This window comes from Dasypus novemcinctus, chromosome 12, assembly GCF_030445035.2.
Source record: "Dasypus novemcinctus isolate mDasNov1 chromosome 12, mDasNov1.1.hap2, whole genome shotgun sequence".
Lineage (NCBI taxonomy): Eukaryota > Metazoa > Chordata > Mammalia > Cingulata > Dasypodidae > Dasypus > Dasypus novemcinctus.
This window is the reverse complement of record NC_080684.1, coordinates 20,798,832-20,819,549: the sequence shown is the minus strand read 5'-3', so window position 1 is coordinate 20,819,549 and position 20,718 is coordinate 20,798,832. Positions and strand designations below refer to the sequence as shown.

The 20,718-nt window shown below is 40.1% G+C and overlaps 1 protein-coding gene and 2 non-coding genes across 4 annotated transcripts in view; all 3 read left to right on the top strand.

Moving 5' to 3' along the window:
- KANSL2 (KAT8 regulatory NSL complex subunit 2) overlaps positions 1-20,718 on the top strand; it is a 36,018-nt gene that overhangs the window by 11,815 nt on the left and 3,485 nt on the right. For both annotated transcript variants that reach the window (XM_004468357.5, XM_071218813.1), the window contains 3 exons: positions 1,012-1,108; positions 5,182-5,435; positions 19,037-19,156. In XM_004468357.5, coding sequence (XP_004468414.1) covers positions 1,012-1,108; positions 5,182-5,435; positions 19,037-19,156 — 471 coding nt within the window. The remainder of the gene's footprint in view (positions 1-1,011; positions 1,109-5,181; positions 5,436-19,036; positions 19,157-20,718) is intronic.
- Positions 1,213-1,349, top strand: LOC111766539 (small nucleolar RNA SNORA2/SNORA34 family). Its single transcript, XR_002798566.1, has one exon. It is a non-coding gene; the product is annotated as a small nucleolar RNA SNORA2/SNORA34 family (small nucleolar RNA).
- LOC111766540 (small nucleolar RNA SNORA2/SNORA34 family) lies at positions 20,517-20,652 on the top strand. The gene has a single exon (XR_002798567.1). It is a non-coding gene; the product is annotated as a small nucleolar RNA SNORA2/SNORA34 family (small nucleolar RNA).

Sequence of the window (20,718 nt, the reverse complement as noted above, 5' to 3'; positions counted from 1 at the left end):
TGTTTGTACCTCTCAGGTATATACTTTCACTTTACAAAGTTAAGGTAATTGTCAAAAACTCTTACCCTGTTTCGGCTTTGAAATCTGACTTACTGGACTTGGGGTATAGTTTAAAGAGCACTTATCTAGAAGTCAGGAAACATGGGTGCTAGATTCTAGTTTACCACCAACAGCTCTTTGCCTGCACAGATAGCTTAACTTCTCAGCCCTTAATATTCTCATCTGCAAATTGAGAAGTTGGAATAGATTTCATTGTTCTTCAATTTAGAAAATTTTCAGTTCATAAATAGGCACAGGTTAAGCCTAAGTTGCTTGAGAATCATATTTGAAAAGGTGGGGAGATCCATGCGGCCTGCAGAGGTGCAGGCTCCCACGTGGTGAAGTGACACACAAAAGATAATGCAACCAGACAGAAAAAAAAAGAAGGTGGGGAGAAAGGTAGACAGTAAGGTTGAGAGAAAGCCCAGTTAAGTGGTGGTTTTCAAAACTGTCAAATCCCTGGTCCCTGCATCATTGAGAGTGGTTCCATTTTTATTACCTTACCAGTTAAGCCTCTACCTAAGATTACAATTTGAAAAAGGGTTCTATTGCTAAAAGACAAAGTAGTTTGAAACTATTAGGCTATGTCACACTTTTAAAATATGGAGAGAGATATTTAGGATTAAGATTGACTCATTATTTTGACACGATGGCTTTTTGTTTTAATCCCCTGAGGTATTTTTTTCCCCCCTGAGGTATTTACCTTTTTTTAAAACCAGTTTTATTGATACATGTTAATAAAGCATACAGTTCATCCCAAGTGTACAGTCATTGATATTTGGTATAATCACATAGTTGTGCATTCATTACTCCATCATTATTAGAGTATTTTCATTATTCAATAATAATAATAAACAAAATTTGGTGTACATAGCTGCTATTTATGTCTATTCTTGCACAATTATTTAGTTACTATGCAGTTTTATTGAGATATGTTCATAAAAAAATATTTGTCTGTTTTCTCCATTTTAGGCCCATACCACTCGTTCCAGTCAGAGGTGCTTGGCCTTTGTGGATGATGTTCGTTGTTCTAATCAGTCTCTTCCAATGACCAGACACTGCCTTACCCGTATCTTTTTTACCTTGCTTCTTTAGGCTCCAATATGCTTGTTAGAGTGAAGGATAGTGGGAATGTCTCTGCTAGTTTGCTTAATTCAGAATCTTCATTTTCCTTTGGCCCTGAATCAAGGCCAGCAGTTTGATGGAGCTGTTGGTTTCAAACAGGAGCCTAAAGAAATGTCTTCCTATGGTCTGTTGGCCATTTCAGAACTTTGGAAATGTTATGGTCAATTCATTAGAAAGAAACATCTGAGTCATTGGTGATAGATGTGAGCTAGTTTTTACTTGTAGTTTTTGGGAATCCAGAATGTAGGGATCCTTGATTTAACTTGTTCATTACAATTATAATGCAGTTTAACCTAATTATTACCAAAAATCACTGTGGGAGGATTTTCTATCCAAAGCAATAGGCCAGTTCAGGACTGTGACCTTCCTTTGAATATTGCCTCTTATTGTATTATCAGATCTCTAACAAACTTCATTTAATGGTAAGAAACTTTATGTTTCTAAAAACAAGGTATTTTTCCTCCTTTTAGTTAATTTGCCTTTGAAACTATCAGTGTCTCTCTTGGTTCTGCTGTGGGACTGTATTTATCTAATATGGTAATAATGGATGACAAAAATTTTTGAGTTTATTGGATTCTGAAAGTGCATCTTTATTATAGACATTGGTTGAAAAAGTTGATTTCACTGGACAGGAACTAGTTAATTAAATGTGATGATCTTGTTATATGAAAGGCACAGATTTCATTGGATTTCATTGCTTGGCGAAAGATAGCAAATATTTGGAAAGGAGATGTATTTTCTTTAGGAAGACAAGCTCCTCCTTGTCTCTCTTCTTTTAACAGGAAAAAGGAATTTTTATATTCTGTTTATTAAATATTTTGTTAGTTTATTATTATTGTAACAAATGGCTGAGAAAGGATTACTGTCACTAATATGTAAAATGCTTGGGTGAAGTAATTAAAAACTAAAAATAAATGCTTAAAATGTAATTGGACAAAGGCGATTTATGGACGGCTTTAAAAGAAGATAGAAGTGGCTGATAGTGTTCATGGTTACTATACATAAATGAAATAAGGAAATTTTTTAAAATCTCTAAATTCAATATATATGTTTTAAAGTAAATTTTAAAATATAAAATTTATTTTTTAATGAGTAAGTACATTTAAAAGTGGTAATAATGAAGTGGAATAGGCCCACCTAAACACTGCTGGTGGGAATATAAATTAGTGCACACGTTTTAGACAGCAATTTGATACTCTCTGAGGTAGTAATTCCATCTCTGGGAAATTATTTTAAGGATATAATCACATACAAATTAATATTTTTCTGTAAAAATATTTACCCAACTGGAGACAACTGGAGATGGGGAATAGAGAAGTGAATCATGGTGTAACATTGGAATCTGTTAGGCATATTAAACATTTAGCAAAATTTATGAATGACATGGGAAAATGCTAGTGACAAAAATAGGGTATGGAATTCCATAGATTGTAACATGATCTGTGTTTTAACTGCATGGAAGTAAAGACTGGGAAGGGTATAATAAATGTGATTGTTTTTGAGCATTGGGATTTATGAGTGCCTTTTTTTTCTTCTGCTTTATACTTATTCATGTATTTGTCAGTGAACTTGAATTACTTTTCTTGGGGAAAAAAATCACAATTTAGTGTTATTAAAGAGTATTGTAGATATTTCTTATATTGTACTTACAGTTTTTCATTGGAATATTAATATTTTAAAAAGAAAAATGGAAAAATGTATTTGAAAAGAGTAGGGAATTATTTCTTTTTCCTTTTATTTTCTTTTCCTTTCCACTCATAGTTGCCTAAGTCATTTACCCTTCCTTAAGTCCTTACCCCAGAGAAAGATGCGACTGCTATTGGTGACCTGTTAACTTTTTACTCTGGTCTAATGGAGACAGCACTGGACTGAAAGTGAAGGACCCAGACTCTAGTTGTAGGTTAACTATTCCCTTCTCTTTGTCTTTGTTGTCCCAGGGTGAAGGGACAGTGGGTGGATGAGGGTGGGAGGGGAAGGATTTTCCAGAATATTGTGGTATTAAATGAAAGTCCTTAGAATTCCATGAAAGAAGTTCTGGTGAAACATTTAGTTTAATGGGTTAATATTTTAAATATTCATTATTTAAAGAAGTTTAGGCTTCAGCACAGTAGAGATGGCTTAGATTGTTCATTTATTATACCTACAAGTCTGATTACTGCCATTAGGGTCATGTTTGTTCATTTGATCATATCTGTTTACTTACTATCTACTGTTCTTGTAGAGCAGTGGTTCACAGCTAGAGGCCATTTTATTCCCCAGGCAACGTTTGGTAATGTTTGGGGACATTTTTGGTTGTCATGGGTTGAAGGAGGAAAGAGGGTGCTACTGACATCTCTAGTGGGTAGAGGCCAGGAATGGTGTTAAACATCTTACAATCCCCAGGACAGACCACACACAAAAAAGAATTACCTGACCCAAAATGTCAGTAGTACCAGGGTTGTGAAACCTTGCTATTGAGTTTGGCCTTTTCCAGGTATGGATTGAGAGAAATGGCTTCATTTAAGGGATTTTATTTGGTTAAAAATTATAATGTGCATTAGCTATTTTTATTTTGGAAAGGAATTACATTAAAATAGAAATCACCCATAATTTGATAATCCTGATTTTTCAGTCAGTTCACAGAAAAGTATGCTTTCTGGTTTAAAAATAATCCCAAATTTAAAATAACATTTGTTTATTAATCTAGGGAAAATAAGCATCTAGTTCCAAGATGTCAAGATACAGAGATGCTTGAGTAAAATGTACTTTGTAGGGTAACTTGAACTAGAATTTTGCTATTTTTCATCTAATCATGATTTCAACTTTGATTCATTCTACAGAGCTTCTTTGCTTCTACCCTTAACAGAAGTTGTTACAGAGCTCCTGGAGTGTTTCTGGAGTACTTACTTTCCATTGACCCTTTCAAGCAAAACTTTTTTTCTCTTCAGGATTATAACAGGACTCCCTCCCCTATACACATACCTCTCCCTCTCGCCACCCCAAATGGCATAGAAATTTATTAGTTTATTTGTTTTTTTTTTTTTAAGGCGGTACTGGGGATTGAACCTGGGATCTAATACATGGGAAGCAGGTGCTCAGCCACTGAGCTGTATCTGTTCCCTAGAAATATATTTTTATTTCCTGTCAGGGTATGATACTTAGTGACTGTTACTAAAACTTCTCTTTTCCCCAATCCCCTGCTCCTTTAAATAGCTTTATCATGGAATCATCTTTGGAAATAAGTTCCCAGAAGTTTTTACAAACTTTTGCCCACTGCCTTAAAAGAAATAGCGTTTTATCTCTAAAGGGGTAGGAGCCTTTGCGTCTTGTTTGCATTTACCATGACATGTTCCTTCTGTATAGGTATAGGTGTCTAGGAGTATTATTGCTGCTTGCTTAGCATGGCATTCTCATAAGTTCTCTGTGTTTGACCCTATAAAGGAGAGCAGGAATTGTGTCTTTAAATTTAGTTGACGAGGATCATGAAACAGAGGTTAGACTTCCTGCTTTATTTTATTTTATTTTTTTAAATGGAATTTACATTGTTGTTATTCTACATTTGTAGCTCTAACATTTCATGATTTTTTGCAGTTATGTTTATAAGTAATATTTATTATACATAAGCTTGATTTCAGGATAATAAAAGGGATATTACAAAGTATTTGTTATAAAAAGGGGACAGTGAATTTGATAAAGTTCAGAACCACTGCTAATGTATATTTACCTGCTATCCTATTCCTATTGTGAGCATCCAATCTGGTCACCCTCTTGTAGTCTACTCTTCATTTTATATAAAGGAGAATTGTTTTAAATTAACTGGTAGAGCTGGAATTAGGTGCTTGTAAATGACACTTATATTGAGAAATAACTTAAAAAAATTGTTAACTGCATTTGGTATTCTCCATCAAATGTAATTGTGATTATTTTGTATAATCCAGACCTCAAGTTTTACATGGCAGACAACTCTGAATATATAGGTTTTTGTATTTTGTACCTCCGATAGATCCCATTTTATTTCCCTTGACCATTTTTCTACAGATATTTGTCAGGATACGAATCAGGTTCTCTTCAAATGCTGCCAGGGGTCTGAGGAGGTACCCTGCAACAAACCAGTTCCTGTAAGCCTCTCTGAGGATCCCTGCTGTCCACTGCATTTCCAGTTGCCTCCTCAGATGTATAAGCCCGAGCAGGTACTGTGTGTGCCAGACGATCTGGAAGCCGGCCCCATGGATCTGTACTTGAGTGCTGCTGAGCTTCAGCCCACTGAGAGTTTACCTCTGGAGTTCAGTGATGTAAGTTAGAGAAGCTCTGCTCTGGTTGGCCCTTCAGACAAGGCCTTATTTATTAATGGTGAGAAAAGGTTAGTCTTTGTGGTCAGGAGAGCTGATTACAAATATTTTGAAATTGTATTTGTACAGTTATGTTTGTATGTTAGCACATTCTCTTAGAGACCTCTCTAAAGACCTAGCTTATTTTTTTCCATGCTTTTTAAAAATAATAAACTATTTTTAGAGAAGTTTTAGGTTTAAGCAAAATTGCACAGAAAATGCAGAGTTCCCACATACACCTCTCCCCTCTTAACATCTTGCATTAGTGTGGTACTTTTGTTAAAATTGATGACACAGCATTGATACATTATTAGTAAGTAAAGTCCATAGTTTACATTAGGGTTTACTCTTTTTTTTTTTTTTAAATAATAAAATTTTCCTGAAAACAAACAAAAAAACCAATTCTCATTGGGGAGCAGATACAGCTCAGTGGTTGAGTGCCTGCTTCCCATGTACAAGGTCCTGGGTTCTATCCCTGCTACCTCCTAAAAACAAAAAAGAAATGATATATATTTTTTTAACAAATCAAAAGAGATATATTAATAAAGCATACAGTTCATCCAAAGTGTACAATCAATGGTATTTGATAAAATCACATAGTTGTGCGTTTATCACTTCAGTTGTTATTAGAGCATTTTCATTATTTCAGTAATAAAAAACAAACAAGGAAGTTCTTCACAGTCTGTTTCCCCTGCTATAGATAGCTATTTCTGACTTATAATAAATTTTTTATTTTTTCCTTTCTTGCTGAGTTGTGCATTTTTTAAAAAAGATTTATTTTTCCCTCTTCCCCCTCACCCCACCCTGCTGTTTTTGGTGTGTCCATTTGCTGTGTGATCTTCTGTATCTATTTCTCTTTTTGTCTTCTCATTTTTCCTCCTCTAGGATTCACCAGGATTCAATCCTGGGGACCTCTGATGTGGAAAGAGGTTCCCTGTCAGCTGCGCCACTTCAGTTCCTGATTTATGCTGTGCTTCACCTTGACTCTCTCCTTTGTCTCTTTTGTTGCGTCATCATCTTGCTCCATGACTTGTGCAGGCACTTGCTCACTGTGTGGGCATTAGCTTGCCATGTGGGTACTTGGCTCACTGTGTGGGCGCTTGCCTCGCCATGCAGGCACTGGCATGGGCACTCGGCTCACCGTGTGGGCCACTTGGCTCACCATATGGGCACTGGCTCGCCACACAGGCATGCTTTCTCTTCTTTTTCACCCAGGAGGCCCCAGGGATCGAACCCGGGTCCCCCCATATATATGGTAGGTGGAAGCCCTATCACTTGAACCACATCCGCTTCCCAAATTTTTTTTTAAATGTGGTAAAATACAAAGCAAAAATCATTTTAACCATTTTAAGTGAGCAGTTCTTTGATATTAAATACATTGACAATACTATAGTCCAGACTTTTCACCACTGTATTTCCAGACTCTTCATCCTCCCAAACCAAAACTCATAATCATTTAGCAATAACTTCCTATTTCTCCTATCCCCACCCCTGATAAGACCACTATTCTGCTTTCTGTCTCTATGAATTTATTTTACTCTATTTCATTTCAGTGATATCATACAGTTCTGTCCTTTTGAGAGGCTTATTTGAATCAACATGGTGTCTTCAAGGTTCATACCTTTTGTCACATGTAGCAGAACTTTATTCTTTTTTTTTTAAAGATTTATTCATTTTACTTTATTTGTGCCCACCCCCCCCCCCATTTGCCTTCACCAGGAGGCTCTGGGAGTCGAACCTGGGGCCTCCCATATGGTAGATGAGAGCCCAGTCACCTGAAGCACATCCACCTCCTTCATTCCTTTTTATAGCTAAATAATATTTCATTGCATGGACTTAGCACATTTTGATTATTCATAATGGACATTTGGATTGCTTTCAATTTTTGACTATAATAAATAATGCTGTGATGAATATTGGTGTACAGATACCTGCCTGAGTCCTGCTTTCAGTTCTTTTTGCTTTGTACTTACTAGTGGAATTGCCAGTCGTATGTTAATTCTTTTTAACTTTCTGAGAAACTGCCGAACTGTTCTGCACCATTCTACGTTCCCACCAACAAGCATCCTTGCCAATACTTTTTTAAAAGATTTATTTATTTATTTTTCTCCCCTCCCCCCCCCAGTTGTCTGCTTTCTGTGTCCATTCGCTGCGTGTTCTTCTGTGACCGCTTCTATCTATCACTGCCACTGGGAATCTGTGTTTCTTTTTGTTGTGTCATCTTGTGTCAGCTCTCCGTGTGCGTGGCCCCATTTCTGGTGCACTTTCTTTTATGCTGGGCGGCTCTCCTTACGGGGCGCACTCCTTGCGTGTGGGGCTCCCCTATGCGGGGGACACCCCTGCATGGCAGGGCACTCCTTGCGCGCATCAGCACTGCGCATGGGCCAGCTCCGCACGGGTCAAGGAGGCCTGGGGTTTAAACCGCGGACCTCCCATGTGGTAGACGGACGCCCTAACCACTGGGCCAAGTCTGCCTCCGCCAATACTTATTTTCAGTTTTTAAAATAATAGTCCTCCTAGTGGGTGTGAAGTGGTATCTCATTGTAGTTGTAATTTGTGTTTCTTCAGCAGATAATGATGTTGAGCATGTTTTCGTATACTTACTGGCTATTTGAATATCTTCAGAGAAATGTCCTTTCAAATTCTTGGCCCATTTTTAAATTGGGTTGTCTGTCTTTTGTTGAATTGTAGGAGCTCTTTATAATGGGCATATTAAACCCATTAGTTTCTTGTTTTTTCTTTAAGGACTTTATTTTTTTAAAGATTTATCTTTTTATTTCTCTCCCCTTCCCCCCTTCCCCAGCTTCTGCTCTCTGTGTCCGTTCGCTGTGTGTTCCTCTGTGACCGCTTCTATCCCTATCAGTGGCACCAGGAATCTGTGTTTCCCTTTGTTGCGTCATCTTGCTGCGTCAGCTCCTCCGTGTGTGCAGCGCTGCTCCTGGGCAGGCTGCATCCTCCCTAGTGCTGGGCGGCTCCCCTCATGGGGCTCATTCCCTGAGCGTGGGGCTACCCCACAGGGGGACAACCCTGTGTGGCATGGCACTCCTTGCGTGCATCAGCTCTGCACATGGGCCAGCTGCACATGGGCCAGGGAGGCCTGGGGCTTGAAACACAGACCCCCTTTGTGGCAGGTGGACGCCCTATCCACTGGGCCAAGTCTGCCTCCCACTTAAGGACTTTAAATATGCCATCCCACTGTCTCCTGGCTTCCATGGTTTCTGACGAGAAATCTGTTAATCTTATACATACTTACTGGGGATCCTTTGTAACAATTAGCTTCTCTTTTGCTGCTTTCAAGGTCTCTTTGTCTTTGGATTTGCTTCTCTCGCTGCTTTCAAAATCCTTCTTCCTTTATCTTTGAATTCTGACATTTCACTTATAATGTGCCTTTGATATAAATTTCTTAGAACCTGGCCTTCTTGGAATTCATTGAGTTTCCTGGATATGTACTTTCATGTTTCTCATTGGATTGGGAAACCTTTTGGCATTATTTCAACTGCTTTTCCTGCCCCTTTCTCTCTTATCCTCGGACTCCAACGATGTATATGTTGGTATGCTTGATGTTACCCCCTCCCCCCCATGGATCCCTGACTTTGGTCATTTTTCTTCATATTTTCTTTTTACTCCTCACATTGCATAATTTTAATTATCTTGTCTTTAAGTTCTCTGATCCTGCCTTCTGCCTGTTCAAATCTGCTGTTGAATCTAATAGTGTTTTTTCATTTCAATTATTTTACGTTGCAACTCTAAAATTTGTTTAGTTCCTTTTTATAATTTTCCATCTATTTTGTTCACAGTTTTTTCCTTAATTTACTTCTTTGTATATGGATTCCTTTAGTTCACTGAACATCTGAGACAGTTGATTTAAATCTTTTACTAATACTTGTAATGTATGAACTTCCTCGGGGATAGTTTCTGGCAAATTCTTTGTTTCCTATACATGAGCCACTGGTCAAAAACAGTGGTCAGCTGCCAGACTACACACCCCTGGGTTTTGGAGTACTAGGTCCTTATAACCTACTCTGGTACCAGCAAGCTGCCAGCATCCCAGGCTGTAGTCCCCACTGCTGTCTGCCTTGCTGTTCGGGAATGGGGGGGTGGTAGCTGCTGCCAAGGGAGTGTGAAGTTCACCGATAGTGAACTTTTTCCAGCTCTTCCCTGGATGATGCACAGTGTTCTACTAGGCTTGAGTTTCAAACAATTGATTCACACAGAACAACAGTAGTTGTTTTTGAGAGACTGATTTCTGGAGTGTCCCTAATCCACCATTTTCCTACATTCCTTCTCTAGAGTACCCTGGATATATAGGTCTTTGGGCTCTATCTGTTAATCCCTTCCCTTCACCCCACCTCAAGCAACCACTGATCTTTTTTACTGTCTATAGTTTTGCCTTTTTAACAGTGTCCTATGGGTAGAATCACAGTAGGTAGCCTTTTTAGACTGTGTTCTTTCACTTAGCAATATGCATTTAAGGTTCCTGCATGGTTTTTTGTTTGCTTGATAAATTCATTTCTTTTTTGTCACTGAATAATATTTCATTGTATGGATGTTTGTCCATTCGACTATTGAAGGACATCTTGGTTGCTTACAATTTTTGGCAATTACAAATAAAGCTGCTGTAAACATTTATGTGCAGGTTTTTATGTGGACATTGAGTTTTAAAATCCTTTGGATAAATACCTAGGAGTGTAATTGCTGGATCATATGGTAAGCGTATGTTCAGCTTTGTAAGAAACTCTTAGGGCACCGGATGTAGCTCAAGTGGTTGAGCGCTTCTTCCCATATACAAGGTCCTGGGTTCGATCCCTGGTACTTCCTAAAAACAAACAAACATGAAAAAAAAACCAACTCATTGGGGAATGGATGTAGCTCAGTGGTTGAGTTTCCCATGTATAAGGTTCTAGGTTCAATCCCTGGTACCTTCTAAAAAAAGAGAAACAAATACAAACTCCTAAACTACCTCCCAAAGTGGCTGTACCCTGTTGCATCATTTCCATCCATTTTTCATTTTCATACTTTAAAAAATTGAGATAAGATTCTTTTACCATCAGTTTCACCTTTAACATTGTTATCATTCCCCAAAAGAAACCCAATTCCCATCTGTAGTCACCCCCAAGTTCTTCCCTGCCCCCTGGGCAACACTAATATCCTCTAAAATATTTTCTGTCTCTATGGATTGACCTAAACATTTCATATAAATGCAGTCATACTGTATGTGTTCTTTTGTGTCTGGCTTGTTTCACTTAGCGTAATGTTTCCAAGGTATATCTATATTATAGCATGCATCAATACTTACTTTTGTGGCATACATACCACATTTTGTTTATCCATTCATCAGTTGGTGGACGTTTGGGGTTTTTTTACTTTTTAGCTGTTATGAATAATGCTGCTATAAACATGTAAATTTTTTGTGTGGATATGTTTTTAGTTTTCTTGGGTGTAATATACCTAGAAATTGACTTTGTTTTTACTTATTTTTTTAACCCACTAAGTTTATTTGGACAATGAGGAAATAATCTATTCTTTAGTCAGCTGTCTATTTTGACACTTCTAAGACCATGTAGGATTTTTAATATGCAGAAGATACTCTCAAGGACTAATAAGGGAAGTTGTAAATTATGGGAGGTTGAAGAGGCAAGATGATGGTTGGGTTTGGTGTAGCCTGGAAATTTGTAGAAGGTGAGTGAGACACTAGAATCTTAATATAAACAAATCTGATTTCCACTCTTGACAGTGTATACTTATTTTGTTCCTATAATAAAACTTTTTATTTCCAGATTCATGTATCCCCTCAGAAATGTCTCTAAATTAGCTGTGGCTATTGTTTTCAATTTCAGCATGTTATTACAGATTTTAAACTGACCTTCCCAAGTATTAGCTTTTATAATCTTCTTAGTGTGTACACCACTTCTTTTTTTTTTAAGATTTATTTATTTTATTTATTTCTCTCCCCTTCCTCTCCCACCCCAGTTGTCTGTTTGCTGTGTGTTCTTCTTTGTCCGCTTCTGTTGTCAGTGGCACGGGAATCTGTATATCTTTTGTTGTGTCATCTTGCTGTGCCAGCTCTCTGTGTGTGCGACACCATTCCTGGGCAGGCTGTACTTTTCTTTCGCGCTGGCGGCTCTCCTTACGGGGCACACTCCTTGCGCTTGGGGCTTCCCAATGCGGGGACACCCCTGCGTGGCAGGGCACTCCTTGTGCGCATCAGCACTGCGCATGGGCCAGCTCCACATGGGTCAAGGAGGCCCGGGGTTTGAACCACGGACCTCCCATGTGGTAGATGGAAGCCCTAACCACTGGGCCAAGTCTGCTTACCACCACTTCTTTTTTAAAAGATTTTGTTTATTTCTCCACCCTCCTCCCCACCCCATTGCCCCCTGTTGTCTGCTCTCTGTGGCCCTTTGCAATGTGTTCTTCTGTGTCTGCTTGTATTCTCATTAGGCATCTCCCAGAACCAATCCTGGGACCTTCCAGAGTGGGAGAGAGGCAATTACTCTCTTGAGCCACCTCCACTCCCTGTTCTGCTGTGTCTTCTTATTTTCTCTCCTCTGTGTCTCTTGTTGCGTCAGTCATCTTGCTGTGCCAGCTCTTGGTGTTGGCTGGCACTCTTGCGCAGGGCGGCTTTCCCGTGCTGGGTGGCATTCCTACTCGGGGGCACTCCTGTGTGGGGTGGCATTCCAGTGTGGGCCATTCTTGTGGCACTCCATGTGGGCCAGCTCGCTGCGTAGGCCAGCTTGCCCTTACCAGGACGCCCTGGGCATTGAACCTTGGACCTCCTTTATGGTAGTTGGGAGCCCAATTAGTTGAGCCACATCCGTTTCCCCCACTCTACTTTTTATAACTTCTTCTCTTGTTCCCAGCCCCATAAATCTATCTCCAATTTCATGTTTCCCTAAGTTACTGTTTGATTTTAGTAAATGTCTTTACTAGAGGCATTTCATCTCTGTCTTGGCTCTTTGCTTAATCTTTAGCCCTTGGATAAAGGTCTTCTGATTTATTCTGAAGATAAGTCTTAAAAATTTCATAAGAAAGGTATCTTGCATATAACTATAACATTTAAAGTGATACATCTAAATGGAAAATTCAGTCCAGATTGCAAGATGATTTGCAAGATTTGGGTGGCCTCAAGGATCTCTTCTCACTAAGAAAGATGTACTATGAAGGACAGTTTTGGGGCGAAAAAATTTAAAAGGTATTGAATAAACTGATTCAATTTTTTTCATAATTTCTCCCTTTTTTTCCTTTGTTATATGTTGTCTATAGGCGTATCAAACTTGATTTTCATTATTTTATAATTATGTTCGATTATAATCCTGATTCTAATTGCTTTTTAGAAAGCTTTTTCACATAAATTGATAAAATACGAGAATGAGAAAAGCACTTTTTTATTTTTTATTTTTTTATTCATTTAAAAAAAATATTACATTCAAAAAATATGAAGTCCCATTCAACCCCACCGCCCCCACCCCCCACTCCCGTCACAGCAACACTCTTTCATCATCATGACACATCCATTGCATTTGGTAAGTACGTCTCTGGGCATTGCTGCACCTCATGGTCAGTGGTCCGTATCATAGCCCATACTCTCCCACATTCCATCCAGTGGTCCCTGGGGGGGGCTCTACAATGTCCTGTAATTGTCCGTGAAGCACCACCCAGGTCAACTCCAAGTCCCGAAAATGCCTCCACATCTCATGAGAAAAGCACTTTAGAGGTTAGTTATTCCAGTGAGATTATGTTGAAGAGAGTAAGTGAATAGATAGCTCTGGGTGGATAAGGGCACATCTTTGTCTACTTCATTTTTTTTTTTAAAGATTTATTTATTTATTTCTCTCCCCTTCCCCCCACCCCAGTTGTCTGTTCGCTGTGTCTATTTGCTGCATCGTCTTTGTCTGCTTCTGTTGTCAGTGGCACAGGAATCTGTGTTTCTTTTTGTTGCGTCATTTTGTTGTGTCAGCTGTCTGTGTGTGCGGCACCATTCCTGGGCAGGCTGCACTTTCTTTCGCGCTGGGCGGCTCTCCTTATGGGGCTCACTCCTTGTGCATGGGGCTCACTCCTTGCGAGTGGGGCTCTCCTATGCAGGGGACACCCCTGTGTGGCACGGCACTCGTTGCACGCATCAGCACTGCGCATGGGCCAGCTCCACACGGGTCAAGGAGGCCCGGGGTTTGAACCGCGGACCTCCCATGTGGTAGACGGACGCCCTATCCATTGGGCCAAGTCCACCACCTTTTACTTCATTTTATACTTGCAGAAAACCCATGGAGATGCTATTTTTTTTAACTTACTAATGAGTAGTTTTGTATAGGGGCTAATAGCCTAATAAGCACCATATCACTGAATTCTCTTCAGATATTAATATACATTGCAGACTATATAAACGTACCATCTAGATTTATTAACCTTTTTTTTCTCTAATTAATTTATAGAGCCATTTCTCTTTTGACCTTTTTGCTTTTCTTCTTTCACCTGAGATTTTGACCGTGTGGTACGTGTAAAGTTTTCCACTTCTGTACTTTAGTTTTAAATGGTGTTTTCTTTTTCAGACCTTTGCTATGTAGATTTGAAAAAATAGGACTGTTCCATTGTGTTCAAAGATTATATAACTCCTTTTGGCTTTTTATAAAATGCTTGAACAAAATATTAGAGCTTATGAAATGTGATCTTAGGTTGTTTCCTGATGTCTAACTGATTTTAATTGAAAAAATACATATTTAAAAATAAATTGTCAAATTTGTTAATTCTTACTTGCAGCCTGAGTTTTTCAAGTAGAATGTTATGAGAAATAACCTTCATTTGGAGAATCTAATGTGTTTTAAGATGTACCTTTGTGAGAGGTTTAAATATGAGAAACAGTTGACTTTTTTCGTTGGTCATCTATTATGTTCGTATTAGTGACCTTTGACAAACGGCTTTGGCCATAAAAAGCATAGTTTTCTTCTTATTCATCTTTGGAGGTAAAAATTCTCCAAATACTGAAATAAATCCAGTCTTAGAAATTAGTTTTCTAGATATATTTAGTATGAAATTTTGCTGGGGAAAAAATATTTCAGAATTATATGAATTTCAGCAAGCATTCTTGACTTGTTAGCTACTTTCTGCCTTAAGTTTTCATTTCTGTAACTAGTTAATGGTGATAACTTATGGTAACTTTATTGTGGAGGACCAGGCATCAGATATTAATATGGGTAAAAAGATTTTAGGTGTTCATTCTGGCTGTTGCATTTACCTGTTTTCTGTGCATCGATTTTAGGATGGTTGTCAGGTAGCACCTTAATTGTCTTACTTTGATTGCATTCACTTACTCTCTCTGGTGATTTCTGAGCTCTTTTTGAGCAATGAACAAATCCTAGATTCTGTCTTTAGGCCCTGATACTTTTTTTATTTTTAAAGATTTATTTATTTCTCACTCCCACCTTGTCTGTTTTGTGTCCATTCGCTGTCCATTCTTCTGTGTCTGCTTGACTTTAGGTGGCTTTGGGAACAAATCCTGGCACCTTCTGCAGTGTGGGAGAAAGGCTCAATCTCTTGTGCCACCTCAGCTGTCTGGTTTGCTCTGTCTCTTATTGTCTGTCTTCTGTGTCTTTTTTTGTTGTGGCGTCTTGCTGTACCAGCTTTCTGCTCAGGCCAGCTTGCCATGCAGGCCAGTACTCCTGCGTGTGCCAGCACTCCATTCATGCCAGCTCACCGTGCGGGCCAGCACTCCGCCTGGGCCAGCTCTCTGTTCAGACCAGCTCAGTGCGTGGGCCAGCTTGTCTTCACCAGAAGGCCCCAGGAATCGAATCCTGGACCTCCTATATGGTAGGCAGGAGCCCAATTGTTTGAGCCACATCCCCTTCCCTGTGTCCTGATACTTTAATCTCCAAAATTCCTGTTGTTGTTGTTTTTTTAAGGTGTATTTTATTTATTTAGTTCTATCCACCCCTTTGTTGTTTTTCACTTGTTTGTGTCTGTTCTTCTATGTTTCTTTAGGAGGCACCGGGAGCTAAACCGGGACCTCTGATGTGGGAGGGTGGTGCCTAATTGCTTGTGCCAGCTCCATTTCCTGCTTTGTTGTTTCTCTCATTATGTTTTTTCCTCCCTGTGTCTCTTGGGGGATCTTCTTGTTGCATCAGCTTGCCATCTTCTTTAGGAGGCACCAGGAACCTCTGCTTCCTGCTTTGTTGTGTCTCTCATCATGTGCTTTCTTGTGTCTCTTGTAGTATCAGCCTGCCGTGCTTGCCCGTTGCACCAACCTCTTCTTTAGGAGGCACTGCCATCCGAACCAATGAGCTCCCGTGTGGAAGCGGGGAGCTCAGTCATTTGAGCCACATCTGCTTCCCACATTCCTGTTTTGATAGGCATTTTTGTGAATCTTTTCTATCTCTCTCATTTTAGCTCCCTTTTCCCAATTTTTATTCTTGTAATAGGTGATACTGTCTATATGTGAAGAAAACCTTTTTGGTATCTTATTTCCTTAGAAAACATTTTCATTCCATTATCATCTTGAGATTTGGGTCCCTTTTTTTTAATGCTTAAATAGTTGCCTTAAACTCCAAGTTAACTGATTACATAATAATATGCCTAATAGAGTTTTAGAAAACAGTATTCAGAATTTCATTTGTGGATCCTGTGAATAGTACAGAAGTTTCCAAACATACCTGAAAGGGATGTTAGGTAGAGCATCTGTATTCCTTTTCCTATGCTTCTCTTAAAGTCTTGAAGATTCTTTAATTTATCTTAATTATTGTGAAGATATGATTCTCGTTTTTGGTGATTAGCATACTGAAGAAAGGGAAGGGATACAAACTTTTAGGCTTATTTAAAAGCTTAGAACTAAGCATCTCATGATGCTACATTTTTGGAGACGTAAAACCTCTGTAAAGTGGGGTATACACAGGGGAGTACAACGCCCCTTCAGTATTTTTAACTCTTGGAGGAGGGAAAGGAGGGTTTAGCACCTAGATTCTTAGAAAGCAGTGGCATGAAATTTTGACCTGTTGTCTGAGCCTGTACTATGTCTTGGGCTATGAAATCAAAACCAGTAGTTTGCTGTAATCTTGGTTTCAAATAGGAGCCAAGATCAATATCTAGGGTCTATTGGCTATTAAGTAGGCTAGTGGGGAATGCCACTACATTTGGAAGAAATGGTCTGTAGAATATGTCATTACTGCTCATTTTCAAAACAATTGGGGAAGTGGATATGGCCCAACGGATAGAGCTTCTGCCTACCATATAGGCAGGAGATCCAGAGTTCGAGACCCAGGGCCTCCTGGCCTGTGTGGCGAGCTGGCCCACACGGAGTGCTACTGCGTGCAAGGAGTGCCTCCTGCACAAGGAATGCTGCCCTGCTCAGGAGTGTAGCCTGCCCAGGAGTAGTGCCACTCAACGCAGAGCTGATGCAGCAAGATGGCGCAACAAAAAAAGAGACACAGAAGGGACAATATGAGACACAACAAACAAGGGAGTTGAGGTGACACAGAAGAACGCACAGCGAATGGACACAGCAGACAATGGGGGAGGAGGGAAGAGAAATAAAAAAAAAAAGAAACCCCACAACTATATAAAAAAAGCAAAGCAGTTGGACTACTACAAATTTATGAATCAGGGACTTAATCTGTGTGGATAAGAATTTAACCAAAATAGTGTTTCCTAGTAATTTGGAGGAACTTTTTTTCCCTCCTTCCCTTCCTCCTTCCCTTTTCCTCTCTTGCTCACTTGCTTGCTTTGTGGCTGTTACGATATATATTAATAATTAAGCAGTTTCATACTACCTAATGGTGTTTTTTTTTGAGGTATTGGGGCCGAGGATGGACCTGGGATCTTGTATGGAAACTGGGACCTTGTATGTGGAAAGCCAGTGCTCAACTACTGAGCCACATCAGCTCCCAAACTTTTTTTTTTTAAGGAGGTACCGGAGATCAAACCCAGGACTTCATACGTGGGAAGCAGGAGCTCAACCACTTGAACTACATCCACACCCCTAATGTTGTTAAGCAATATTTCTTAAAATTTCCTATAAGTTGCATTTATGCTAATTGTCGATATTCCCAAGAGCGTCACAAGTTAGAAGTGTTAGATCTTTATTTTCAAATTAGCAGTTCTTTTTCTGCTCCTCCTCCTGTTGAACCATAAATAGAAGTCTTTGCTAGATAGGGAAAACAAGTAAGAAATTCAGTGGTATAACTTATTAGCCCTTCATTTGGGAAGGAGGTGAATACAGTTTAAGTGAGGTGTTTTGTTTTTGTTTTTTTAAATGTATTTTTTATTTATTTTTAAAAGATACTTAGGTTACATAAAAAAATATAAGGGATTCCCATATATATCACTCCGCACACCTCCTACTTTTCCCCACATTAATGACTTCTTTCATTGGTGTAGTACATTCATTGCAATTGATGAACACATTTTGGAGCATTGCCAAACAGCATGAATTATAGTTTACATTGTAGTTTATACTCTCTTCCGCTCAATTCTCTAGGTTTTGACAGGGTATATAATGGCCTGTGTGAGGTTTTGATAAACTGCTCTTTCTATTGGTGGACTTAGATGTTCAATATAGACTTAGTGGAAATACCCTTTTTTTTTTTTTAAGATTTGTTTTTTATTTATTAATCTCTCCTCCCCCCCCCCCCCACCCCCAGTTGTCTGCTCTCTGTGTCCATTCACTGTGTATTCTTCTGTGACCACTTGTATCCTTATCAGTGGCACTGGGAATCTGTGTTTCTTTCTGTTGCATCATCTTGTATCAGCTCTCCGTGTGTGCGGCGCCATTCTTGGGCAAGTTGCACTTTCCTTTGTGCTGGGCGGCTCTCCTTACGGGGCGCCCTCCTTGCGCGTGGGGCTCCCTTATGCTGTGTGGGGTACACCCCTGCGTGGCATGGCACTCCTTGCGCGCGTCAGCACTGCACATGGGCCAGCTCCACACGGGTCAAGGAAGCCTGGGGTTTGAACCGTGGACCTCCCATGTGGTAGACGGATGCCCTAACCATTGGGCCAAGTCCGCTTCCTGAAATACCCTTTTTTAAAGCCACCGTAAATAGTTTGTGCTTTATTCTGAGAAAGTTTTTTCTTTTTTTTTTTTTTTTTTTAAAGATTTATTTATTTATTTAATTTCCCCCCCTCCCCTGGTTGTCTGTTCTTGGTGTCTATTTGCTGCGTCTTGTTTCTTTGTCCGCTTCTGTTGTCGTCAGCAGCACAGGAAGTGTGGGCGGCGCCATTCCTGGGCAGGCTGCTCTTTCTTTTCACGCTGCGCGGCTTTCCTCACGGGCGCACTCCTTGCGTGTGGGGCTCCCCCACGCGGGGGACACCCTTGCGTGGCACGGCACTCCTTGCGCGCATCAGCACTGCGCATGACCAGCTCCACACGGGTCAAGGAGGTCCGGGGTTTGAACCGCGGACTTCCCATATGGTAGACGGACGCCCTAACCACTGGGCCAAAGTCCGTTTCCCAGTTTTTTCTTTAAACAAAGGTAAGGGACAGTGGAGGATGTGAGAGGTGCTTTGAGATTTGTTGAAAAATTTGCTGTCTTTAGCTTATTTTTTCCCTTGTTATTGCTGATAAGCTTTTCTTTTTCTTTGCCTAGGACTTGGATGTTGTGGGTGATGGAATGCAGTGCCCTCCTTCACCCTTGCTTTTTGATCCTTCATTGACGCTTGAAGATCATTCAATCAAAGAAATTGCTGGAGGCTCAGTAGATATCTTGGTAAGTGAAGAACAATCCCAGCCAGGCGGAGGGTTCCCTGCTGGCTAAATTGCACTCCTAGGGATTAAGGGTGTCATCACAAATAGAAAGCAGAGATGCCCCATATAACTTTCTCTCAGTGAATACCAAATAAAGAAGGTACTTTAAAAAAAAAAAAAGCCCTTTCCTGCCCCTGAATGCCCTTGTTTCTCTAGATGGACCCTTAGAGAACACCTTGTGGTCCCTGATCCCCAAATCCCAGAGAGGGGGACATAATTTACTTAGTTAACTATAAAAGGTTGTGTATTAGTCAGCCAAAGGGGTATTGATGCAAACTACCAGAAATTGGTTGGTTTTTATAAAGGGTATTTATGTGGGGTAGGAGCTTACAGATACCAGGCCATGAAGTGTAAGTTACTTCCTTCACCAAAGTCTTATTTTCACATGTTGGAGCAAGATGGCTGCTGACATCTGTGGGGGTTCAGGCTTCCTGGGTTCCTCCCTTCCAGGGTCTTGCTTCTCTCTGGATTCAGGGTTCCTCTCTTCTTGGGGTTCCAGCTTAAGGCTTCAGCATCAAACTCTTGACATCAAAAACCCCTAACTTTCTTCTTTGCCATGCCTTTTATCTGTGAGACCCCACCCACCAAAGCGTTGGGACTCAACGCCCTATTGGCACAAGAGGTTTACATAATTACTTAGTCAAGTAAACCTCTGAATTCAGTATAATCAATTTTTTTTTTAAAGATTTATTATTTCTCTCCCCTTTCTCCCCAACTCCCCCCATTGTCTGCTCTCAGTGTCCATTCGCTATATGTTCTTCTGTGACTGCTTCTGTCCTTATCAGTGGCACCAGGAATCTCTGTTTCTTTTTGTTGCGTCATCTTATTGTGTCAGCTCTCCGTGTGTGTGACACCATTCCTGGTGTACTTTCTTTAGCGCTGGGCTGCTCTCCTTACGGGGTGCATTCCTTGTGCATGGGGCTCCCCTATGCGGGGGACACCCCTGCGTGGCAGGGCACTTGTTGAGCGCATCAGCACTGCACATGGGCCAGCTCCACATGGGTCAAGGAGGCAGGCCCAGGGTTTGAACCACGGACCTCCCATGTGGTAGGCAGATGTCCTATCCATTGGGCCAAGTCCACTTCCCTGAATCCAGTGTAATCTAATATAACCATTGGAAAAGATCAGTTTCAAACTTAATCCAGTATTCCTTTTTGGAATTTATCAATAATATCAAACTGCTATAGGTTGAGATAAGTACGCGAGGTAAACTTAAATTGTTCCTTTTAAGGAGTTCAGTCCTGGAATTGTTCTTTTTGTAGAATAAAGACAGTTGATGTGATTTGGTTTCTTTCTCTGAGACTTGGGTAGGATGCCATTGACAGGCCCTGACTGAAGGCCAGCAGTTGTATTATAGCTGTTGGTTTCATGCAGAGGCCCAAAGGACTGTCTTCCTGTGGTTTGTTGGCTATTCTGGAACCCCAGCAGAGAATGGCCCTTTCATTGGAAGAAACAGTGTATGACCCTATCCATATTGCTAGAGGCTCAGTAATGCTACAAATAGTGGCTTCTGACTCTAGGAGA